We start from the raw sequence: 27676 nt of genomic DNA on the forward strand, positions 1-27676 counted from the left end.
AAGAAATGTAAAAAGTCACAAGTTTCAGAGGATACAAAGTAATCAGTTGCAAAGGGTCACTATCTATCTTGTATATTTCATAAGTTGTGTTCGCAAGGAAGGGGGTTCAGGGTGCAGCAAAGAGCTTTGATGAAAGGATATATGGAGGAAAGCACATTTAATTTAGGGGAATTGGATGCTAACAACAGCCATCTTAGCTATCTTAAATGAAACATTTGTAAAAACATAATAGTATAATTTCATCACATCAAAAGAAATTGGAAGAGTATAACTGTAAGGCTTTAGGTGCAACATTTTGTTCTAGTCAAAACCTTATTGATATTTCAATTAAATCTCTGTTCACCACTGAAAGCATTTATCAACATTCTTTTAATCTGTCATTTTTTCCAACATCTCTTCTGCTTTTCTTTTCTTAGGTTGGTTGTCATTTTCTAAGCTTAGGGAGTTTTCGATTTCGTTAATTTGATTTGTTACTAGGCTCTGCCAGTCATCTTCAATAGTAGAAGGTGCAGCCACATCGGTAGGATCTTTAATCTTGGTTGCCTGAAAATGGCTTTGGAGCAGAACTGATTTCAGAGGCTTTATTTTCACCTAGAAAAGACCAAACTTGTTTTCCTTACCATTGAAATTGCTCGTTTTTTTTTTTAAAGTCATCAATAAGAGTTGTTAAAAGAAAATCCTGCAATTATGAGTATGTGATAAAGCCATCATTTTTCTTGACTAATTTTCAACAACTTAATTTGGCATAAAACAATAAAATGTGCACCTGGAGGCTCATGCCTATGTAGTAGATCCTTAAGATCCCTAGTAAAGTCCAGGGATACCATGAACATTTTCTAAAAGGTCTTGAGCCTACACTGAAAGAAAAGATATTTAAAACTATTGCAGATCAAAATCTGTTTTGTCTGCTACTCCTTCCTCTTCCCCTCCCAAACATGTCTATGTTTGGTATCTTCTATCAAAGCCAGGGGAAAATTAAAAATGTTAACGGAGGAGGGCGCCTGGGTGGCTCAGATGGTTAAGCATCTGCCATCGGCTCGGGTCATGATCCCGGGGCCTGGGATCGAGCCCCGCATCGGGCTCCCTGCTTGGCGGGGAGCCTGCTTCTCCCTCTCCCTCTACTGTCCCCCCTGCTTGTGCTATCTAGCTCTGTCAAATAAATAAATAAAAATCTTTAAAAAACAAAATGCTAACGGAGGTAGACTGCCATATAGAAAGTGCCTTTTACTTTGTTTCCTCTCCTGCTTCAGAGCACCACTGTTGGACAGACAGGAAAGAGCAGTGAGGTATTTGGAAGTTGGCATGTTTCCAAGGCACTGCATTGGGTCATATTTTTTAACACAGTATTGTGAGTTTTTCATTTTAAGATTTTTTTTCTGATAATAATTATACTTTTTCCTCTATTATCTAAACTTCCAATAAAGAAACTAAAATCACTAGTGATCTATCCAGAGAGAACGGTCAACATTTTGGTATTATTTGCTACTAGTCTTTTTTTCTATTTTTAGCATATTTGATCATTCTATAGAATTTTATGTCTTGGTTTTTCCCTCTGTGGGCTGTTTCGTAGTTCTTTAAAATTTCTCATAAACCATTGTCAGTGGCTGCACAAAATTTCTTAAAAAAAAAAAATCTTCAATGGTCTTCTCTGATTCCAGATAAAATCTGGTAAAAGGTTATTATATATTTTAGTAAGAATTACATTAAAATTACCTAAAATCTCAACTACCATTAAACATTTTGATGTAAATATTCTGGTCTCTTCGTGTGTGTATACTTTTAAAATCTGGATAATTGTATTTTCTATTCTGTGTTTAGAACATTTATAGCATTTTCCTCTGTTCTTAAAAGTCTAAGAACATGGCTCCATTATATTCCATATTCCATAATGTAATATGTTGAACATTTAAGTTGCTGGGAAATGCTTACTGTTGTAAATTAGGCTATAATGAATATAATTTGTTTACAGATCTTTGTGAAGATCTTCGAGTATTATCTTACATTAAAATTTCCCCATTAGACTGGAAAAGGTGGCACATGCATAACATTGTTTTCAAAGTGAGATTATATAGTAGTAATATTTCAGTGAGCTTAAATGTTTACATTTAACCTCAGTTCCCTAAGGGTTGCTCCTTTTGGATGGGTCTGCTTGGCTCCTGAGAATTCTACAGTCAGCCACAGTCCCCTTGAACTCTTAGCCTCTGATCCTTGTGGTGATGCTGTGTTCATAGTTGATTGCCTATGTTCTTGTGAAGTAACAGATGAAAACGAAAGTATCAGCACTGTTTAGTTGCAAAATGCTGTTGTAGAGTAACTGGTAATGGATAAAAATGGGCATAAATGTGTATTTCTGATAATGTATGGCATGTAAGTACCCAACATATATCATTTAGCTCACAGGGCCAAAATGAAAGTAAGTCATGCAATATAGAGAATAGATCTAGAGAAATGTATCAAATCTAAATTTAGGTTGCCGATTTTGAGGTAAACTGACTGATGGTCTTATGATTTAATGGGGTCTCTCACAATGCTTGATGCATTTTGGTGCATTTGATATCAGGTTCAAATTACTAATTTTCCAGAATCCTTGACTTTATCTTGATGATGGAGAGAAAAGAGACATTTACACATACCTGCTTTAGTTTCTTTCCCCTTAACTACCTACTTGGTGGGAGGGCCAGGAGCAGGGATTGGCTGGAGAAACAAGATGTAGTGTCAAAGTTTACACGTAACAACTTGTCATATTTGGCTTAACTGAGGTTTTGCAGCCTACAGCAGTAATTCTCATTCCAGACATGTTGCTACATATCTTTGCTCCTTCCTTTCCTATCAGTTCCTTTTAAAAATCACATTACCTCTGTATCTCCTCTTTCTGCCTAAAAGATCTACTCTTTGGTGTAAAATTTCCCCCAGCCAGGTTACCAGTCTTCTTTATATCAGCCTGGGGTTCATTTTAAAATTTAAATGAACTTAATTTAAAAAGGAAAATAAAATACATTGTTAAAAGCTGTTATTTGTTAAGGCTGTGTTAGTGCTGTAATTTTTGTTTTATAGGTCCTAAGGGAAAGTTTATGTGTACCTCTAAAATTTAAAAAATATACAGTGACTTTAAAATTTGTCACTGTGCACTTGGTTTTTTTCTGTAAGTAATCTTTCCTAACCTTTTTAGGTTATACCCTTTAGCAGTTAACACCTGTAATTGCCTGTTTTTAAGATTTTGAACAATACAGGCTTTTTCATGCTCAAGTTTTGCACTCTGAGATAAAAATAACTTGTAAATTTTGCCAAAAAACTGGTCAGCTGTAGTTAGTTGCTTGTCATATGACAAATGGACTTGTGGAGCCATGTAATCTCTACAAATACTTTGCTTAAAATATATATACATCCATACTTGATATCACATATATTAAGGATATTTGATCCCTTCGCATACTGTGTTCTAACTATGGAAATAATTTAAATTTCTTTCTTTGCAGTAGTTTCCCAAAATGATGTAATTACTTAAAAGCACTATCAAGAACAATGGAACTTAATTGATTGCATTATTTTGAGGCATCTTTTATTAAGATAAAATTTTAAATGCCCAAATGCCACTACTCCTAAATTTAGGTGACTAAAAAATAAAAGTACATACATAATACACTACCTCACGCTGTCCTTCCCAAAACAGGCTGGGTTATATCTATTTGATTTATACACTGTGACTTTTTCCTGCTGTTTTCCATCAACCTTAATTGTGAAAAATGGTGCCATGTTGCCCTCTTGATATTATTTTGGAGATCAGTGAGGTCTTAAAGCATCCAGATGCATACAGTTCTACACATATCTGTAGAATTAGCTCACTAAGGTCTGCTCGGCAATATTTTTAATTGACTTACGTGTTCTGTGGGAAAAGAAGAATCGTAAAAAGTCTTTGCAGTTGCATTCCTCTCTTCACTGGGCTCTCCCTTGGGATCTGGATGGATACTCGAGTTATTCAAAGTGTCAGCAACTCTGTTAATGCTGGTAGTATCTGGATGACAAAGAGGAAATGGCAACAACTGAATTTTATTCTCCAGGCACTCATTTTAGTGACTGAACTTGTTTTTCTCTGATCCTATCTATGCTTTTCTATTTAAAAAGCAACAATTTCTATTTTGTTTTTACTTTGAACATTTTGTAGTTTTCGTTCACTTTGCTCTTAATATACATTAGGCATTTCATTTCAGAAAACATAATTTTATTGCTACTTTCTAGAACGTGCTGGTTTCATGCTAAAATGAGTGAAACGGTATAAATATCTTCTAAAAGAGAATAACTTCCATAAAATGTTACCTTAATTCCCCTGGTTATTGCATTGCCACAGATGTAAACATATTAAATGAGCCATCTTAACAGTTAAGATTGATGGGAAAAAGTCTGAACCAACTAAAAGATTTATAAAATAGAAAGAAACTGGCCACAGTAAGACGCACAACAAACGGGCTGACTAGTAGGGGTCACTGGAATTTAATAAGTAGATAAAAATGATTTAGAGAAACATGTCAGCTTTGAAGGTTAAAAGATACCTGTATCTTTTATGAGTGGATATTTTACAAGTTGAATTTGTACAGAATTTTAGATCTCCCTTTCCATCCTTACTTATTTATATCATTGAGATTTAACTTACAAGAAAGGCCTTGTGAGAAAACGGTAAACATGAGACTAGTGCCTTAACAGCACTTGCCTCACTGCAGCATTCAACAGGTTCAAGATGAATGCACTCTGAAGTTAATACATTTTATTTTATTAGGAAAATTATAGTGTGCAAAATGAGGTTTTACAGTATTTTGGTGGTTTCTATTTTTCCCTGCATTACCTCTCCATTTATGCTAGTAAACCTGATACGCTTATTTTGCTTTTAATTCCCAATTTTTCTCTTCAAAGTTCTATCAGTTGCCTTTTTTTAAAGAATCCAGTAGCTCTGAGGGCCATTCAAAGCTTTCTTGTAATCTGCATTTCTTTAATGGGTCTAAAAGCACACTGTTAAAGTTCCCTTAAAATCTAAGAATATCTTTAACAACCTCAATAACTTTCATATGAGATTGCTTTTAGTAGAGCAAACTTTTTTCATGATAATCTTAAACTGTTGTTCATTGTTCAAGTTACATCTGTACAGCATTTATATGTGATATGTAGTATATTTCTATTTTTAAATATTTTTGGTGGGAAAAATTTCAAACACAAAAATAGAGTATGAACTTAGGAATCACCCAGCTTAAACACCCATCAATGTTAAGTCCTATGTATTCATCCATTTACCTCTCCCCCTATTTTTTACTCTAGAGTATTTTTATAAAGCAAAACTTGGACACTTATTTCATGTGGTGGTTAGAATACACTATTCTCTGAAATGTTGGATATCTGAATGTTTTAATGTTGGTACATAACTAAGGGATCCCGTTTAAAGTGTTTGAGTTACAAATATCAATGATATGAAATGTATTAATGTTACACCTCAACAGTGCTTATAAAATGAAGAAAGCTGGATTCTAGTGCTGGTGAAGGGAAGCTAGAAGTAGACAAATCAAGGAAAGAGGGAGAAAATTGGGAGAAGAAAATAAGGGAAGTTTTTCAGTATAGAATGAAAAGGAATAAACGTGCCCACCGGCAGAAGCCTTAACTGCGAGACTCCAATTAGATAGTTGTTGCTAATTTAAAATTAATGACCTGGACCTGTGGTTGTTTCTGCTATTTCCAGTTTCTTGGTGAAATTTTTTTTAATTTCCAGTATGCATTTGCACATGTTGCTATTAGCGGCTCAGATTTAGGTGAAAAGAAATCCCCTCATTTAAATAAAACCTTTCCTACTTTTACATATATACATGTATAGAGTATCTTAGGTTTAGGTAAAAAAAAAAAAATACATTTTAAATGGTTTCATTTTAAACATAAATAGCCCCTTTATCAGGAATAAGGAGTAGAAATTCAAATTTTAAAAGAAAACATAAACATTGTTTTCTTACCTGGTCCAATATCCTTCTTGATATCATCATCATCGTTTTTACAAAGTGTCATTGAAACCATATTTTTGTTTTCTGATGGGCCTACTGGTCTCTCCTTCAACAAAGGAATGCTAGAAGTTGAAGTGCTCAGTGTTTGACTTTTAGTTTGATTTACTTTTGACCAAGGACTAGGGTCTAAGAAATTCACATATACTGGAATTTTCTCAGTTTTTTTATCTGAAGTTGAAAGATCAAAGGCTGACCTTCCACTTCTGTTTACTAAATCTCCAGATGGCTTTATGTGAAATGAACATGATTCTTCCAGCTGTCCTTCACTGTAAATTTTTCCTGAAACGATGTCATTTAATGACTCTGTTTTCTCTGTATTATCTAACAATGAATGCTGTCTTTCATTGACATTCACAAAAAGGAAGAGGTCATTTTTTGTGGCGTCAGTTATCTGATTCTCATCAATCTGACTCTCTTTATTAGAAAACTGTATTTCTGTGGAAGTTTGCGTAGGAACAGCAGTTTTCATGTCTTTTGCTTGTGAAGTATGTATATTCTCATTTTTAACTTGAAGATGGGAAGTGGTTGCACTGTTTCCTAAATATCCCAAACAGTTCTTCAGTTGACTAGTGTGCATCTCATTCAGATTTTTCCATATAGTTCTTTCACTAGGGCTGGAGTTGGGTTTCACCAACATAGGCATAATATTAACATTTTTATCTGAATTCTTAAGTATGTTCAAATTCTCACTGAAAGCAGCCGATGAAATGGGGTGGTTAGTTGCTGTATCAGAGGGAATAGTTAGTTCAGGTTTCTCTGAAGTATTACTACAGATCTGCTGAAAAACTGAAGTTTGTTTAAATGGCAATACACTGCACTCACTTTTTGTATTTAACAGTTGCATCTGGTTTATTTTACATTGTTTATCATCTAACATAACATTACTTGACTCCTGTAAACTGTATTTCTGACACTGAACAGCATTCTTTTTTACATTTAGAGATGAATCCAGATCTGCTTTGGTTTGGTCACTATTTGTAAGTTCCTTCTCTGTGGCATTTTCTTGAATCCCTGGAAGCAATCTGAATTGTTTGAATGGTTCATCTTCAGAAACATCTTTCTTTTGATTTGTATGGTGAGCCATCATCTCACTTAAGATACTGTTAGATGATCTGTTATTTTCAACCTCCAGATGGACATCTGCATGGTGAAGATCGAATCCTTCAGTTCTTTCTAGGCGTATCTTTTCTGTTTCTATTGATCTATCTGCCACTAAAAAAGAATTGTTTGGTGACTTAAATTCTGTACATCCATTGTCTTTTCCCGAACCCACCTTGTCTTTTATTTCTGAAGTAACTGCTTTTCTAAAGTCAGTAACATTCAAGGTTTGTCCTTGACTAATTAGTTCTTTTTCTGTGCCAAGGGTTTTGCTTAGGGAGATTTCACTCTGATTTTTATCCTGAGATATAGCAGGATCAGTTTCATTCTTTGAGCTTTTTTCAAAGAGCTGTAAATCTGTCATGATGAGAACACAGTATTTTTATATTATACACTAAAACCTGCTTTTATAAGATATAATGTATTACCTATTTATGTAAAAACATATTTAGCCTTAAATATTTCATTGGCCATTACACAAACATTATACCAATTTTACTAAATACTGAGTTCCCTTGGTCATAATATATATTTAGCATGCTAAATATTTGGCTCTACTCATATTAAATTTTTATTTCATAACAGCAAAAGTATTTTTGGTTTAAAAAGAGGGAAGTAAGTTGAGGGTATTAGGAAATGGTTTTTAGTTTTCTAGTCTGTTACACTTCCTTTTGAGCATACAGTACAATTCCATGTAAACACACAGCCAAGTAAATAAAAATGAATTTATCCTAACAAGTTAGACTCTAATTTCTATTACTACTGTCAAACAAATATTTAACCAAGGAAATCTGAAGATCTAATTGGTTTTATTAAATGATTCATTGAATCAGCATCCTATCTAGCAAAGAGAAAAGAGCCCCAGTGAGCTACAGAAGAAAAGGAAAGGTTTTTAAAGGTAGCGAATGAGTGGAAAAAGGAAATTATTAGCAAAGAATACATTGTTTTAGGCAAGGTCGCCCTCCTAAGGGGAAAGGAAGAGGTCTATCAATGGATTTCTTATTGCCGACTAGGAAATTCCAGGTTGACTGATTAAAGGTTACATTCCTGGGGTTGAAGCTGCAGTTTGGTTAGGTATTAAGTTTTGGTTTGCTGACATGAGGTTCTTAACACGAGAGACTCCATTTTAGGCCTGTGGTTTTCTTTTTAAACTACAGGATCCAGAATTGCTAGCTGTTTCTTCAAGACAATCATCACTTTTTTATTCATTACCTTCTAAGTATTTTAAAGTTTGGAGATACTTTTGGGCAAATGTATAGAATACTTAAGACACATATTTTATTCATCTGGGTTTTAACCATAGATTTCAAAATTTCCATATGGTTAAAATTTAGAATACAAAATTCAGGACTTGAAGGGCTTTAGTCCATTCATTCTCTCTACAACGTCTCCACCAAGTGGTTGTTCAGCCTAGGTTTGAAAACCTTCATACAATTAAGTTTATGGTGTTTATAAACAATTCTTTTTCAAGATGGACAAATTAGTAAATTATTTCAATGGTTACAGAAAGGCCATCTGAACTAAGAAAAGTGCTCTAGGTCTGGTATCAGAAGGTTATTCGTATCCCAGAGAACACACTCCACAAAGCAGTGAATGCAGAAAACAGTGCAAAAAGCCATGGAGTAAATGATAAGACAGAAACAGAATTTTCCCCAAAAATACTGACTGTAAAGAATAGCTCAAAAGAGGCCTGTCTTAAGACATATACAAATGAAAAAGTGTTTCTTCAAATATAGTACAGGATTCTCAAAGCAAAGACTGTAACTGATATTCCCCTAAATTCCATAGATGGCCTAGCACAGCACTTTGACAGATCCTTTATTTTGGGCGGGGGGGGGGGGGGGGGGGGTGCTCAATATATAAAATTAGAAAATAGCAATAAACTGGTTACCTTCTATAATGACTTCTATAAATGGACCTTCTTTCTTCTCCTCCTCTCTGTAGTTAGTATCTGAACAAAAACTCAAAGTATCTTTCTTTATTCCTTGCCCAGAATTGTATTTCTGTATGATGATGTTTTCTGATTTTTCCATTGACATTTCACTGTTTTTAGTATTTACTTCTGGAATATTCTAATGTAAAATGGAAAAAAATACCTTTAATGTAAAACATATTGTTAAGTAGTATAAGACATCTGAACAAATTCTGCTGATGAAAGAATCTGTGTTTCAGGTCAACCATTCAGCAATTTCTATTTGCAAGCCAAATGACTTGCTAAATTTAATATACTACTCTTTGTAACAAGATCAGTTTAACCTCATTTTGTATAGTTTATCATATTTAAACAAAATTGAGACCCTTTGAGGTTTTCAACATGCATTCCACATTATTATGTAATCTCACACATTATATGTAATAAAATACCACTCTTTTATTAAAAGCAAGGTAGTCGTGGCTAGCGAATTGTTTTAAGTATTTTGTATTTTTATGTATCTTTAAAATAGTGAATCAATTCAACATCCTTTTATTCCCTGTACATATTCAGCACATACTCCATGGAAACACTGCACTAAGCTTTCGGATACAATGATGAGCAACCTACAGACCCTAGCGTCAAAAAACAATCCAGGAGGAAGATAGGAAAAGAATAATCTAGATGAGGATAAGGAGGCACTCCAGGGAAAACAAATGGCATATACAGATGCTAAATGCAAGCAAGATTATAGTCTTTCCATGGAACTACTAAGGATTTATTTCAGCTAGAGCTTATATTGCTGGGAGAATGGAGAGAGATGATGCTTGAGGTAAGCTACGCCCAGGTCATTAAGGGCCAAATACAGCATGTGGAGGAGTTCCAAGAATACCATGAGAAGTCACTGAAGGGTTTTAGACAAGGTAATAAACATGATCTGATTGGAAAGACCATTCTGGCTGCAGCATCAAGAATAGATTAATGTTTTCTAAACTTCATTGATTAAAACCTGCAATGAGAAATAAATGTTCTACAACACAGCACACCAAATATCTACTCTTAATGAGATTACATTGTTTTCTATGCTACTTTATTTCATTTTTTAAAGAATGCTGGTCACAGACCACTAAACTAATTTCCATGAACCACTAATAGGCTGCACCTAGAAGTCTGAAAAATACTGAATTAAAGGGAGACAGCATGAGGCAGAGAGATGCATCAGAAGAGTGTCGATAGTGCCATAGTCGAGGCGATACCATTAGAGATGAAGAACTGAATAGATACACGAATTATTTATGAGCCAATAAACAGGACTTGATGAATGATAGGATATGAAAGAGAGTCAAGATTGATTCACAGAGTTCAGGTTAGGTATGTAGGTGACTGGTGGATGTTATTTACTCAACTAGAAAACAGGAGTAGTAGCAGGTGTGGATGAAAATGTCATGGGTTGTTTGAACCTGCTTAGTGTGAAAAGTTAGTAAGATAATAAGGTGGAGATGTCTAATGAACATCCAGATTTATGAATCCGGAGCTTATGAGAAAATTTACCTGGAAATGTAAATTTGAAAATCATTGGTAGACAGATGGCAACTGAAGATGTACAAGCTGATGAGACTAGTGAGAGTATATTTTGTGGGAAAAAAGAGGGTAAAGGATAAAATGCTAATGAAATCCACAGATGAGGCAGAAGAAGAGAAACTTGCAAAGGAAAAATCTGCAAAGGAGAATGACAAAAACAGTATGGTAGTTACCAGGAGCTTTGTAGTCTTGGATAAATACGGGTTCAAATCCTGGTTTCAGTACTTACTAAGTGTGAAATCTTAGAAGAAGATATTAGTTATCTATTGCTGTGTAACAAATTACCCAAACTTAGTGGTATAAAACAGCAAATATTTATTATGCCATAGTTTCAATGAATCAGGAATTCATTAATGACTTGGCTTGATGACTCAGGGTCCCTCATGAGGTTCTAGGCAAGTTATCATTACTGGAAGCCTTAACTGGGGCTGGAGGGTCTGCTTCTAAAAAGCTCACTCAATGGCTGGCAGTTGGTGCTGGCTGTTGGGTGGGGTGCCTAAGTTCTCTTCTATGTGGCCTTTCTTCCCCTAGGGCCTCTCTTCACAATGTGGCATCTCTAGCAAATAGCCTGGACCTTGCATGGGCTCAGAGAAAGAGGCACAGAAAGACTGAGTGGTGTCTCTAAGTGGTCCCTCTAAGACAGAAACAACAGTCATCTTAAAACCTAATCTCAGAAGTGATATCATATCACTTTTGCTGTATTTTATTAATTAGAAACAAGTCACTAAATTCAGCTCAGACTCGGGGAGAGGATTACAAAAGAACACTAATAAATGGAATAGGAATCACTTGGGGCTGTCTTAGAGTCTGCCTACAATACTTAAAACACTGTGAGCCTATTTTCTCATCTATAACATGAAAATGTGAAGATTAAATTCAATTATGTATATAAAGCATATAACTCGTGGTTGCTTAATTAATGGTAAGAATAACATTATTTCCACTTTAAAGAGCAGTTTGAGAGGTAGGAAGAAAACAGATGAGTGAAATATGACAGGAGAAAAGGTATTCAAGAAGGAGTTTCAATGTACATTACCAAAGGGACTGAAAAATGTCCTCTGGAAGTAGTGTCCATTTGATGGAGTGGGAGCGTTGAAGCCAGATTGCCCTATGTTGAAGGATAAATGGGAAGGAGGGAAGTAAAGAGTATGGAAGTAAAGAGTATTAGACCACTCTTTTCAGATTTAAAGAGTATGAGTTTGAACCTGACGCTACAGGGAGACAACAGACTTGTATTTAGAGATGGACACAGAATCAAATAAGTCTATGTGTACTTTGTAAAATGAGAGAAACCTGAGCATGTTTAATTGTAAATGGGAAAATATAAACTAGTAACTCACAAAATAAATATAATTGACAAACATAAGAAAGTATGTTTAAAATAAAAATGAAAATTAAAACTGATTAAAGTAAATATTCAGAGTTTGGGTATACAGGTATTTTTATATGTGGTTGGTGGGAGTATAAACAATCTTTCTGGAAGGCAATCTCACAATATGTGTCAAAATTATAAGTAAGCAAGCTCTTTGATCCAGCAATACTATATCTGGAAATTTATCCTAAAGAAATAATCACAAAAGTACACAAAGATATTTGTAAAAGGATGTCCTACAATAGAGGAGTGGATAAATTAATTATGGCACATCTCACTCATACAATTGGAACTGTGATATATGTCAATTTCTACTGACTTAGAAAGATATCCACTATTTAAGTTAAAACAGAAAAAAGGCAGTTTCTTGAAAGGTTTAATATAGACTCAGCAAATCCACTCCTACGTATATACCTCCCAAAAATTGAAAACAGAGACTCAAACAGATGGTTGAATGCCAGTGTTCAGCAGCATTATTCACAATAGCCAAAAGGTGAAAACCCAAGTGTCATTAACAGATGAATGGATAAACAAAATGTGGTATACCCATACACTGGAATATTATTCTGCTGTAAAAAGGAATAAAGTTCTAATACAGGCTGTAACATGGGTGAACTCTGAAAACCTCATGCTAAGTGAAATAAGCCAGATATAAAGGACAAATATTACACAATTCCACTTACATAAAATATATAGAATAGGCAAACTCATAGAGTCAGAAAGTAAATTAGAGGTTACCAGAAGCTGGGGAGAGGGGAGGTGGGGAGTCACTGGTTAATGGTTACACAGTTTCAGTTTGGGAATGATGACAAAGTCTTGGAAATAGTGGTGAAGACTGTGCAACACTGTACTTACAATTAATTGTAATTAATGCAATTGAATTGTAATTTTAAATGTCAACAGAAACAGAAAGGACAGAGATGATGGATTTAGCAAAAAAAAAAAAAATACAACTATTATAAATATTCAAAGATTTAAAGAACAACGTGAATATAATAAAAAGAAAAATATACCCCCCAAAAGAATCAAATGCAAATTCTAGAGATGATATATACACTATCTGAAATAAAAACTCACTGTATAGGCTTAACAGCAAGATTAAACATATTAAAACAAAAAGATAATTGGACTTCAGGGCACAGAACAATAGAAAATCCCAATAGGAGAAGACAGAGAAAAAAGACTGAAAACAATGTGCAGCACCTGATAACCTGGGGGACACTATCAAGCAGTGTAATGTATGTGTAGTTGAAGTCCCATTAAAGGAGAGGAATGAGACAGGAAAAAATCTTTGAAGAAGTAATGACCAAAAATTCACCAAATTTGATGAAAACTATCATTCCACAGATTCACAAATCATTCAATAAATCCTAAGCAAAATATGCAATGCAAGCAACAATGGAACAGCATCTTCAAATGAATGAAAGAAAAAACTGTCCATCTAGAATTTTATATCCAGTGAAAATACCCTTTAAAAATTAAGGAGAAATAAACACTTTTCCAGACAAAAGCTGAAGAATTCCTCACCAGATGTCCACACACATGTGCACGCTTACACACACATGCACAAATATTAAAGGAAACTCTTCAAGCTGAAGTAATAGGATACCAGCTAGAAACCTGGATCTACACAAGCGAATAAAGAGTGCCTGAAATGGCAAATATGAGTGAATGTAAAAGACGTTTTCTCTAATTCTTCATTTTCTTAACCAGGTAATTAACAATTTAAAATAAAATAAATAACAATATATGGTGGAGTTGATAACATATGTAAAAGTAAAGTGTATTATAAAAATACCACAAAAACCAGGAAGCAGAAAATGAGAATATAGTATTGTAAGCTTCTTACTAATCAGAGAATTTGACATAATATTATTTAAAAGCAGACTATGATCAATTACTCTAGAAAAGCACTTGGCAAACTATGGCCAGTGGGCCAACTCTGGCCTACTGTTTTCGGAAATATACTTTTATTGGTACACAACCATGCCCATTTATGAATGAACTTAATGCCACTGAACTGCACACATAAAAATAGTTTAAGTAGTAAATTTTATGTATATTTTACCAGAAAAAAAAAAGAATGCAAGAAACAGTTCTCAAAGAGAAAATAAAAGACTTCTTCATGTCATTACTCAACATAAAGGAATTATGAATATTCCCATTAGAAAAAGTCACAGGATTGAAAAGGACATGTAATGCAAGCACTAATCATAAAAGATGGAATAGCTGTATTAATATTATACAAAATAGATCTCAAGACAAGAAATATTCTAGGAAAAATATGGATATTTCATAATGATAAAAGGATCAATTAATCAGGAAGTCATAACAATCATAAATGTATATACACCTAATAACAGAGCTTAAAAACACATGAAGCAAAAACTGAGAGAACTGAAAAAAGAAAGATAAATTCACAGTTATAATTAAAGATTTCAATAGTCTTCTCCCACTAATTGATAGAACAAGTATACAAAAAATTCAGTAGGGATAGAAAAGACTTGAACAATATTATCAACCAGCCTGATCTGACATTTATAAAACATTCAACCTACCAATAACAGAATACACATTCTTTTCAAGGGTACATGAAATATTCACCAAGATAGGGGCGCCTGGGTGGCTCAGTCAGCTAAACGTCTGCCTGCAGCTCAGGTCATGATCTCAGGGATCGAGTCCTGCATCTCTGGGATGAGTCCTGTGTCTCTCTTAGGCTCCCCCTTTAGCAGGGAGTCTGCTTCTCCCTCTGCCTCTGCCCCTCCCGCCCCTTGTGTGCATTCTCTCTCTCTTAAATAAATAAATAAAATCTTTTAAAAAAAGAAAAAAAAAATATTCACCAAGATAGATAATAGGCTTGGCTAAAAAACAAGTCTTTTTTAAAAGGATATTTATATTTAAAAGGATATATTTATATTTAAAAGGAATAAAGTCTTATAGAAAATGTTCTCTGACCACAACTAAATTATATTGGAAATCACTAACAAAGATATTTGGAAAATTCTCAAATACTTGGAAATTAAACAACAGTAATAGATCATACCCATATGGTTTATGCCCATACCGATGGATCAAGGAAAACCTTACAAAAGGAATTCTAAAATATGAATAAGGATGGAAACACTACATATCAGAATTTGTGGAATGAAGCTATAACAATGCTTTGAGGAAAATTTATAGCTTTATATGCTTATATTAGAAAAGAAGAAAGACCAATAATCAATGATCTAAGTTTCCAAGTTAAGCAGCTAGAAAAAAAGCATATCAAATCCAAAGTATGATGAAGGAAATAAGTTAATAGCAAAAGCCAATGAAATAGTAAATTAACAAAAATGAGAAGGAAATCAATGAAGTCAAAACCTGGTTCTTTGAAAAGACCAATAAAATTGAAAATCTAGCTAAATTAATGAGAGAGAGAGAGGAAGAAGAAAAAGGAGGAAGAGTGGGAAGAAGAAGAAAGACAGGACAATACAAATGAAAGAGAAGAAATCAGTACAGATCCTAGAGAGGAATGTAATAATAAAGGAATATCACGAGCAACTCTCTGCCAACAAATCTGACAACTCAGATGAAAAGGACAAGTTCCCGGAGAGACAAAAATTACCAAAAATGACTGTGGTGTAAGTCTCTAAGACTACCCCCTGGTTCCATGACTTGCTAGGAAGGTCAAAGGACTCAGTATACAGTTGTACTAATGACTAAGATTTATTACAGCAAAAGAATACAAAGCAAAAACAGCACAGGGAAAATGCATATCAGGGTGGAGTCTGCAGCAACCCAGGTGCAAACTTCCAAGAGTCCCATCCCAGTGGAGTCACACAGGAAATGCTTAATCCCTGCAGCAGTGAATTGTGACAAAAAGCGTGAATTTTCATCCACCAGGTAAGCTCATCAGAGATTCAGTGCTCAAGGTTTTTTTGGGTGCTGGTCATGCAGGCACTATCTGCCTAGCATGCACTAGAACTCCAGACTCCCAGTAAGAAAACAGATGTTCAGATAAACCACTATGTTTGACTAACAGTTTAGGCACAGTGAGCCACTCCTGGCAGTTAGGTAATGGTGGGGAACCTTCTCCAGATCCAAGTTTCCAGGTGTCAGTCAAGGGCCAACTTTATAAGCAGGCCTTTCTAAGGATAGCATTCACAGGCCTCTCTGTTAATTATTTTCTTCTGCACACCAACACAGGAAGAAATAGAGTGAACTGCCCTATAAATAATACTGAATTTGTTATTAAAAATATTCCCACAAAGAAAAAGCATAGATAGCTTCACTGGCAAATTCTATCTAATATTTAGTAAAGAATACCAATTCTACACAATACTCTTTCAGGAGGAGGGAACACATTCTAACTCATCTTATGAAGTCAGTATTACTCTGATATGAAAACCAGACCAAAAGAATACAAAGAAAGAACAAACAAAACCTACAGATCAGTATTCCTAATCAATGCAAAATCCTTAACATAGCATTAGCAAATTACATCCAGCCATTTATAAAAAAGAAAATACATATTTCAGGAATGCAAGGTTATTTTAAATTTGTAAATCAGTTACTGTAATTAATTGGTTAATAACCACATATTAAAAGGAATAAAGAAAAAAATTATTATCTCAATTAATACAGAAAAACCATTTCACAAAACTTAATACCCATTCATGATAAAAACTCAGCAAACTAGGAACAGAAGGAAACTTCCTCAATCTGAAAACATATACAAAAAACCTATAGCTAACATCATATGAAATGGTAAAAGACTAAAAATTCTCCATCTGAAATGGAGGAACAAGGCAAGCAAGTCCACTGTCACAACTTTCATTCAACATTGTACTAGAGGGTCTTAGCTACTGTAATAAATTGAGAAAAAAGTTAAATTCATACAAAGCAGAAGGAAATAAAACTTCCTTAAATTCACAGATGACATGATAATGTACACAGAAAACCCAAAAATTAGGGGAAAAAAAACCCCTACCATTACAATAAATTTTAAAAGGTAACAGGATACAAGGTCAATGTATAAAAATCAAATTTTACTTCTATATACTAGCAAGAAACAATTAGAAAAATTAACTTTTAAAATACTGTTTATAATAGGATTCTAAAACATGAAACATTCAGGGATAAATTTCACAAAACATTTTAAAGACTTACACAATGAAAATTACAAAACATTTCTGAGAAAGATACTAAAGAATGTCTAAATAAATGTAAAGATATACCATGTTCATGAATTGGAGGACTCAATATAAGATGTCAATTCTTCACAAATTAATCTACAGATTCAACACAACCCAAAATCCCACAGACTTGTCTTTTAGAAATTGACAAACTGATTCTAAAAATTATCTGGAAATGCAAAGGACTTAGAATAGCCAAAACAATTTTGAAAAAGAAAAAAAAAATTCAAGGACTTGCACTACCACATTTAAGCCTTCTTACAAAGCTACAGCAATAAACACAGTGTTGTATACTGACTTAATGATAAACATATAATCAGTGGAACATAATAAAAGAATTCAGAAATAGATCCACACATATATTAGATCAACTAATTTTCAAAGAACATACCAAGGTACAATGAGAGAAAAAAGGTCTTTTTAAAAAAATGTGTGTATTGGAACAACTGGAAATCCATGTCCAAAAAATGACCCTCAATCTTTATATTATACTGTACACAAAAATTAACTGAAAATGTATCACAGACTACATTTTTTAAAAGTTGAAACACTGAAAATACAAAGCAGAGAGAAAATCATCAGTAATAGTCCTAATTTCTTTAAATTTTGTAGCCCCCAAACACTTGAACTTTACCTGGAACTTCTTGTCTTCCTCAAACTTCTTCTGATCACATAATTCATTGTAATGTTCTTGTAACTTAATATGAGTTTCTTTAAGTGATGATAACTCATTTTTAATTTCATTAATTTCTCCATTAAGTTCTTCAACCTAACATAAAATTTAACCAAAATGAACAGTTATGTAAATGTGTTTTGTATGGGGGCGCCTAGGTGGTTCAGTCAGTTGAGCATCAGACTCTTGGTTTCAGCTCAGGTCATGATCTCAGGGTCATGAGATTAAGCCCTGGGTTAGCCTCTGCACTCAGCAGGGAGTCAGCTTGAGATTCTCTCCCTCTCCCTCTGCCCCCCCCCCCGCTCTCGTGCTCTCTCTCTCTCAAATAAATAAATCTATCTTTTAAAAAAATGTTTTGTATGGAGATATTTTATTAGCACAAGCTTTTAGAAATAGTAAAAAAATAAAAATGATCCCAAACTAATTACTAATATTGAGAGCTACCATTTATTGAATTGGGCTGAGTACTTAATAATAATTTCATACTCATAAATATCCCCAATTTACAGGTGAGAAAGGTGAGGCTCACATATGTTTAAGTAATTTGCCAAGATCAGGTGGATATAGTCGGGATCCAAACCCAAAGCTAAATATATGGGTTGTATTCTTAACTACTACATTAACCGACCTCTTGTTACAAATGAAAAATTATTATTTTTAAAATTCTCTAAAAGTTACACCTTCATTACTTTCTTGAAGTTTTATTTTCTTGTTGCAAATCAGACATACAGATCTTAACTCAACTGACTGACGAGTATTGAGCACTAAGTAGTGCAAAAATAACTGACACTTCAGCCTAATATTTACATCTATAAATGGGGCTTTCACTGGCTATTTAAAATCTCATAATCTTTTTCTTGGGGGAGTACTCTTTCTTGGGAACCTCAAATATAAGACAAAGTAAGTGCCACTGAGTCCCTGTAGAGGCTAACAGACATGAACTCACCTATTACTTTCCCTTCATCTCATCTATTTTTAACCTTTTAAAGATCTATCTGTGCAAAGTCCTTCTTTTCCAAGGCTCAACTCTCCATGAGTTTTTTTATCCCATCCTTTCCTATCCCCCTCAAGGCCTAGTTTTAGCACTAATCTTTTCTCTGTTGCTTATTCACAATCCTTCCCACTATACCAGCATGTTCTCTTCAGCCTTACAAATAGAACTAGAACAAACAAACCTTACAAAAAGAATATGCTCTTCTGACAGCCTTAACTCATTTTTCTCCTTGACCCAATTACTGTCTCTCTCCTTTTTTTTCTTAAAGATTTTAGAGAGAGGAGAGAGTGTGCATAGGTTGGGGGAGGGGCAGAAGGAGAGAATCCTCAAGCAGAATCCCCACTGAGAGTGTTGCATGACGCAGGGCTCAATCTCACAACCCTGAGATCATGAACTGAGCTGATACCAAGAGTTGGACACTTAACGAACTGAGCCACCAGGCACCCCTCCCACTTTCTTAATATAAAAGTCCACACTTGACTACTTTCAAATTCTAACTTCCCATCACTCCTTAACAACCTGACTCGTGCCCTCACTGTTCTACAGATTTCCCCCCCACCCCACAGATATAACCTGCAAATTAGCAAAAGGATTTTTCCCAAGTTTCATATCATTTAACAGCTCTGTAGCATGACTATATTGACTACTTGTTCTTGGAACAGCCTCTTTTCTTTGTTTTCATGGTATTACTCTTCCTTTATCCTCCTACCTTTCTCACTGTTCTTACCAGGCTCCCCCTCCCACCCTGCCCCAACACACACACACACACCCTACTCTTTCTTTTTTTAGCCTTCTTCTATAGTTCTCCACTCCTTCAATAGATGATTATAACTAGACCTTGAAATTTTATCTTTATGCTAATAAACCTTAAATCTGTATCTCATCTCCCAACTTCTCTCCTAAGATTAGATTCATATTTCCAAATGCATAGTATGCATTTCAGGCTAGATGTCCTGCAGGCACTATACATTCAACAGCTTCCAAATTAAACACATTATTTTCATCTCCCAAATCTGCTTCTTCTTTCACATTTCTTATGTCAATTAATGACATTATCATTCTACTAGTTATACTAATCACAGAGTCATGTTTGACTCCTTTCTCCTTCTAATCTTTATTATATAAAAAATATCACTATCCTGACAATTCTACTTTTAAATGTTTTTTACATCTATTCCTCTTCTCTGTTCTCACTACTACTACCCTAATTCACACCCTCATGGGTTCAAGGTTAGATTATTTACAGTATTCTTGCTGGTCTCTCTCCATAAAGCCATCCTCCATACTGTTGTAAGAGTTATTTTTCTAAAACTCAGATCTGACTACGTCACTTCTCTGCTTTAATATTCTCAGTGGCTTTCCATTACTTATAAAATAAAATTCAACTTCCTTAGTAAGGAGCCTTTTGGAAGATGATCTCAACCTATTTTCCAATGTCACATTCCACATATCCTATGCTTTATTCAAATCAGACTGCTCATCACCCTTGAAAATGCAGTTTCATGCCTCCATGATTTTTCCCATTCTTTACTAAATGGAATGCCAACAAGATGGAAAGAGAAGTATAGGAAATGGGCACATATTGTTGGTGAAACCTTATTTATCTTTCGAGGCCAAACTAGTGTCATCTTTTCCCTAAAACTTTCTCCAACTTAGCTAAATGATAAGATTTATTTTGTTCTTTCACAGTGATTTGTTACTACTACTAAAACCACTCCATGCTATTGCGGTCAATTTCATAGTTATCTGTCCATTTGAATGTGAGCTCTTTATTGATCTTTGTATTTTAGGCATCTCTCAAAATCCAGTACCTAGAATAATGTCTAACACATAGTAGATGCTCAATAAATGGTGTGAATTGAATTCCTTTTGTGACCTGCCCTCTCCTCTAAATAATTTCTGAACATTCTCATTTATTGTCTTTTTGTCTATATATACCCATTACTATAGAACTAGTCAAATGAAAACAGATACACATACACTGTTCTTTGTAATATTTCAATGAATTTTAACTATACTATCTAAAAATATTCACAAAATTTTATTTGTACAATATCTCTTTCACTGTTTTTTGGGGAAATAGCCGTTTGTATGATTCCATCTTATTTTTGTCTGTATCTTTTTAAGTTTTAAAAACCCATCTTGATCCAAACTCAGTAGGAATACTTTCACTGTTCTTCACTCAAGAATGGTGAAAAACTTACATAGAGATAGAAATACAATTAAAGAGTAGATCTGACCTCCCATTCAATAAAACTCTTACATATAACCATAGCAGCTTTTTCTTTAAAAAAAAAGATTATTTATTTATTTGAGAGAGAGAGCGTGAGTAAGAGAGAGAGCATGAGCAGGGGGGAGGAGCAAGGGGAGAGGGAGAAGCAGACTCCCCACTGAGCAGGGAGCCTGATGGACTCAATCCCAGGACGCTGGTATCATGACCTGAGCTGAAGGCAGACGCTTAACCGACTGAGCCACCCAGGCACCCTCAGCTTTTTCTTACTTAACTATATTCTCTTTAGTGCTAAAGCATATTGAAGTGAAATGACTGTAGAAGCTAAAAAATCCTAAGACAAAACCAATTTCATACAAATTTATAGACTGGGGCCTCACCAGTGAAACTGAATGCATATTTTTCTTCATTCAATTGATTTTTTCCTTGTGGGAGGGGCATGGCTATGGTCTCAGGGAAAAATGAATTTTAATTTTCTAAGTGCAACTAATCTCTTTTTGGCATGGTTGACATATTTCCGTATATTCTCTTTTCACTTTACAGTTTTCGTTATCCTGACAGTACCATTTCCATGGTTTTTAAACATCGGGAATGAGAAGGAAGTGTTAAGATGCAATGTGAATTTGCTGAAGCTAAAATGAATATTACTATGCTTGTTGCTTAATAGTAAACTATAAAGAGTAAGCATTTTTTAGTATTCTGATGCAAGTAACTACAAAATACTTTTTGAGATTTGGACAAATCTTACTAAATTCATCAGTGAAGACTTGATCTCTCCAAAATACAAATTAAGGGAACATGTTAGCTGGGAATGAAGTGAAAACTCAAGAGTTACTTATATAACAATTTATATCAAAATTGTCTACAAGAAAATGTTTATCAAACTGGTATTTGGATATATATTAGTATAAAATATGTTACATTATTATAGTATTAGGAAAAATATAGCATAATTAGTATAATAGTCCAAAATATCATCTTTCCCAAAATATAGTTTTCATAAACTCATAGTGACTTTCTACTGTGTTAATTCTTTTAAAAGAATTGAAAGGAAATGAAAATACATATTAAAATAGAATAATCAATTTTGGGGTCTACCAATCTTTAAAGTGAACCTTTATATTTTACAACTTTAATTTATACCATTTCATACTTTTATCTACTTTACTAAAATGAAAATTTAGTGTAAAATAAATGGAATTAAGGAAACAGCTATGTTTATAACATATCAATTCTTTATGATAAAATGTTAATACTACAGAACTCAACTACTGTATACACGTTCTAAACATGGCTTTAATACAGCTCAACAAAACTGTTGAGGAAAGCTAAATAGATCAGCTAATAGTACCTATATAATTATTTTAATCATTTTCTAAAATACTATGTAATTGTTTTATGAAAAGATAAATTTTTTTGTCACATATGGGAAGTCATTCAAATTATATATATCAATATTTATATTATTATAAATATACACACATGCATATGTGTGATTTTTCATGCATGAAAGCATTATAGGCAGTTTTATTAAATTTAGCTTTTCAACAGCATTTACTTCTTGGAAATACAAGTTCAAGAAGAATATGTGTCTGACTTTATTCCTATATTATTTTTGCAATATTTTCTTAGCATTTAATAGTTATTTTAAATGTCTACAGCTACTTAAATTATTTTAATATTTTATTATTTAATAAACCTACATGCTTTTTCCAAGTTCCCAGTGCTTTCTCATGCTCATTTTGAAGATTAAGGAACTTTTCTTCATTTTCTTTTACCTTCTCCCTTTGCAGCTCATTATCTCTTTCAAGGGTCTGCAATAAAATTAATTATCCAAAAAATAATCAATACCACATTAATGAATTTTGATGTGTTTTATGTTGCTTGGACCTTTGCTTCTAACATGCTGAAAGTGCCATACAGATCAGTGATAATGTGCTATCTCAACAATAATTTTCATAAATTAACAGAAAGGTGCTTATAGTTTAGTTAACAGGAAATAGGGGGAGGTTATGAAAAAGAAATGGCTATAAAAGGGTATAAAAACATTGCCATTATTCAGTTTCACTGCATAAGTTTTAATGTCCTGAAAAAGTAATATAAAGTACAGCACTGAAAAATATGAAATGTAGCATAATCCAGCCTAACTCTACTACAAAATTTTAACTACCACAGAACATTTTTCCATATCTGTTTATTTTAGAAATTAACTGGCTAGAAAACCCTTAAATACAATTTTAATTTTTAATTTCAAATTAACACTTTTTTAGTACAGCTTCAATATTTACCATATTAACTTATTACTTCATAAATTAACATAATATAATCACTACTACACCACCCTCCCCCCCAAAAAAACCTTTAAGAGTAAAAATACTGTTTTCTAAGACAAGGGTTTTAAAGTTATTAAATTATTGTCACCAATATTACTAGGTTTCTTCAATGTCTGCTGATAATCCAAGTAAACTTCTGTAAAAAGATAAATAGTTAAGAACTCTACCTACATGTCTAATACATCTGGAATTAAGTTCACTTGTTTGTCATTATTAAAGTTATTTACATTCAGGGTAAACATTTCAAGCCACACAAAGGATACAGAAAGAAAGGTAACATGTCCTTCTATCAGCTCTCCAGTTCTCCTCCCCCAGAGGTAACCATTCTAACAGTTTCTTGTGTAGCCTTCCAGAAATTGTCTCTAAGCATACAAGTATATAAAATATATCTTTTTAAATACAGATGAGACCATACCGTACATATCATGTTCTTCTGCAATCTGTTTTTTCTTAAAAAAAAAAAAAGAGTAGTTCTTGCTTACTTTCCATACCATGAAGTACAGATCTATCTCATTTTAAAGGCTTCATAGTATTCCATCTATTTAAAGAGTTCTCAATTATATCTAGAATACCAATACGTAATGACGTAATTATGTAAAATTATGGAAATACCTAATAAAAAGCATTTTACAGTTTTAACATTAAAATTCTCCTCTAGCACATAAAGAACATTATTGCACTTTGATAGCCTGCAATGAATACCTATTTTGCCTGCCTTTACTTCAAGATAATGTAAATATTTTTATAGAAGTCATGTGTTCTTCTTAATTTATAGGCAAATAATAGAGCAGTTTCTAAATATTTACAATGTGTTTATTTAATAGATGCTTACTGTTTTAACATTTTAACTAATTCAGTATCTATTTATACTGATAACACCATATTTTGGAAGATATACAAATCAAAGTTTAGAGGAGATGTGAGAGAATATACTACCGTATCTATTTAATAATAATAAATGACCAAGAGTATTATGTTCTTAAAACAGTGTACTAGATATGTCAATCATTTCCTGTCCGGACCCATACCCTCATCTAAAAGAAACTGCCTATATCAGATACTCTCATTTTTTAAAAAAAAGATTTTATTTATTTATTTGACAGAGGGACACAGCAAGAGAGGGAACACAAGCAGGGGGTAGTGGGAGAGGGAGAAGCAGGCTTCCCACTGACCAGGGAGCCCGATGCGGGGCTTGATCCCAGGACCCCGGGATCATGACCCAAGCCGAAGGCAGACGCTTAACGACTGAGCCACCCAGGCACCCCTCAGATACTCTCTGTTTCCACATTTGGGGACTTTCCATCCTTCCATTATAATTTGGACCTATTGCTCTTTCAGTTTGCCACACTGATCAGGTGACCTCTGAGGATTTCCTTCCCTCCTCTGGGGTTGGTCTCTTGGTTCCTAGATCCTATTGTTTCCTCTTTCCTGGTTTATTCCCTTGTCTTAGTAAAGCAAACCTTCCATCACTTCTTGATAAAGGAGGCACAGATGGCACATTTTTTGAGGCCCTCCATGTCTGAAAATATCTTTTTTCTACCAACACATAACAATTCATTTGGCTGAATACAGTACAATTTTGCTTTAGAAATCAATTTCTTGTGGTGTCTGGGTGGCTTGGTCAGTTGAGCTTCCAAATCTTGATTCTGGCTCAGGTCATGATCTCAGGGTCATGAGACTGAGCCCCATGTAGGGCTCCACACTCAGCGAGGAGTATCCTTGTTCCTCTTCCTCCCCCTCTACTCCCCCCCCCTTCCCTGTCTCTCAAATAAATAAACAAAATGTTAAAAAAAATCGATCTCTCTCCAACCACTGAAGGCATGGTTCTATTATCTTCTATCTTCCAGCACTACCAGTGAGAAGCCTGAAGTCATTATGTTGCCGTTCTTATTCTTAATCCTTTGTATGTGACCTAATTCTTTTTTCCACAGAGTTTTAGAATCTTCTCTTTTAGCATAAAATTTCATAATGATATACATTGGTTTTGAGCAAAACAAACTCAAATTCTTCAGTTCTAGGTTACATTCTCATATTATTTCTTTGGTCATCTCCTCTCCTTCCATTTTCCCTGTTCTCTCTGAAACTCATTAGACCTCTTGGACTGAATCCCTAATATTCTTTCCCTTCTGTTTTCCATCTTCTTGTCTTTTGATTCTACTTTCTAGAAGACTATCTCAATATTACCCTCCAAACTTTTCACTGTACTTTTTATGTCTGCTAAAATATTTAAAGTTTCTCTTTAATTCTGAGTGTTTCTTTTTCTGAAGACTCCTAATTCTTGTTTTTATGGATTAATAAATATATTTCTCTTAATAGTGTGTATTTTCTTAGTTTCTCTAAATTTTTTTTTTCATTACCCTGTTCATTTTGTCTGATTTGCATGGCAGAGACTTTCTTCAAGTGCCCAGTGATCCTTAACTGCATGTTCATATTCAGAATGAAGTATTAAAAAGCTGGTTGAAAGTTTTGTCAAATGATGGGCTTCACTGTAGGTTGATCTGGTTGAGCAATTTCACCGGGAGCACTTCACTGGAACAGCCTGAGCAAGTTAGTTCCCCCAGAGAGGAAATTTCATTCTCCTGTCTGGAAGTGGTAAAGCTAGCTGTCCTCTAAATGGGGAAACAGAGCAGGGAGGTCTCAGATTTCAGTATTTAGATTTCCACCCTGTTTTCAATATAATTCTCTCAGTAACATATCGGTAAATTGGCTCTAAAAATTTTTTTTACAGCATTTGTCAATTTTAAACATTCCAACCAAGGGCAATTTCAAGCCACCACTAGTTTTACAACCAGCTCGCAAAATGACAACAGCTTTAACAACCAGCCCTCCCTGGTATAAGCTGTCCCAAGAATACTACTGGATTTCCCAACCTCAGTTGTCCCTCAAACTCTCCAACATAAATTTCCAATCTTCTGCCAAGTAGAAGACAGGCAGTGCTTTTTTGTGCAGAGTAGGGAAGAGAATTGGGAGGTAAGATAGCTTCTAGCTTTTTATATAGACCTTCTAGCTCTTGGCTTCCACTGCACATCCACTTCTAGAGACACATGATGCTGCAATTCCTGAGCATTCCTGCACCTTTGACTGGAGTTTCTACTTTCTTTCATTTGCTAAGTAAATTACTAATTTTCCATTTGGTTCCCACTTAAAACTTAATTTTTATTGTTTCTTCTCTTTATTTACTTGTCCTTGTGGATTTATTAATGTCATTTTATTACAGTTTCAGAAGGAAATAGAAGTTAATGTGTAGGTTCAATTCAACATGTTTAACCAGAAGCCCAGATCTGGCAATATCTGAACTTACAAAGATTCTGAATTTATTCATTTTTAATCATTCATTAATTTAATAAAATTTAATGAGCTCCTACTGTGTGCCAGATACTCTTTTAGGCTCTTAATGCTACATGCATGAAACTGTTACTGTTCTCGTGGAATTTAGACTTTATCAGAAAATTATTTGTATCTGGATTAACAAACCCAAAAACCATTCTGAAAAAAATGAATATTGCAGCAAGTCAAAATAAAATCATCTGTTAATGTTTTAATATACCAAAAACGAAGTAATTTAACCCTGGCTAATACTATTACTACAGGAGCAAACTAAGTAAATTATTCTGGTTAAACACTATGACTACAGCAGCAGAACTACACTACGTTTAGACTAAACTATAATTAAATCATAGTAGAAAATATTCTCTCTCATGGGAATTCAGGTCTCTATGCTCCAAACTGTACTATTAAAAAAACGAGACAGATGACAGCATGATTGCAGAGCACTGAAAAAAAGTAGGCCATTATGAAGAGTAATGATCCCTTTTAACACAGGTAGAATTAGAATGCTCCTCAAGAAAAACACTTGAGATATCTACGCAGCATAATCTTCAGCAACAGTTCAACACTAATATTTTGTTATACTATATATCAGTGGTTCTCCAACACCAGTCTATAAACAAGTACTGATCCATGACAAAATTTCACTAGTTAATGGCAAACAAAGTCTATACAAGTCACCAAATGTCTTTTCTTGTAAAGGACTGTATCTATTCAGAGATTATACCCTTAATATGTGGCATTAAAATATTCTTTTTTATAAAATAAAAGTGAGGACAGATGGTGTTGCTTATTTTTAATGTCCTTACTTATCAAAATAAAAAGCTGACAATTCTATCTTGTTCTTGTCAATACTTTTCATGAAATTTCCATATGAAATCTAGTTTCTCTATGTACTATCAAGGCTCAAATAATAATGGTGCTAGTTAAATAGGCATCTGGATTATCTA

At 34.0% G+C, this 27676-nt stretch overlaps 1 protein-coding gene across 1 annotated transcript in view; it reads right to left on the minus strand.

Moving 5' to 3' along the window:
- Positions 1-45: 45 nt before the first annotated feature.
- Positions 46-27676, minus strand: part of CCDC73 (coiled-coil domain containing 73) — a 117029-nt gene continuing 89398 nt past the window's right edge. The window contains exons 12-17 of the mRNA XM_032413939.1: positions 22770-22880; positions 17804-17938; positions 9022-9202; positions 5985-7487; positions 3879-4012; positions 46-591 (exon numbers count right to left, since the gene is read on the minus strand). Of these exons, the coding sequence (XP_032269830.1) occupies positions 370-591; positions 3879-4012; positions 5985-7487; positions 9022-9202; positions 17804-17938; positions 22770-22880 (2286 nt within the window). The 3' untranslated portion in view covers positions 46-369. The remainder of the gene's footprint in view (positions 592-3878; positions 4013-5984; positions 7488-9021; positions 9203-17803; positions 17939-22769; positions 22881-27676) is intronic.

This window comes from Phoca vitulina, unplaced genomic scaffold (genome assembly GCF_004348235.1).
Source record: "Phoca vitulina isolate PV1807 unplaced genomic scaffold, GSC_HSeal_1.0 scaffold16, whole genome shotgun sequence".
Classification (NCBI taxonomy): Eukaryota; Metazoa; Chordata; class Mammalia; order Carnivora; family Phocidae; genus Phoca; species Phoca vitulina.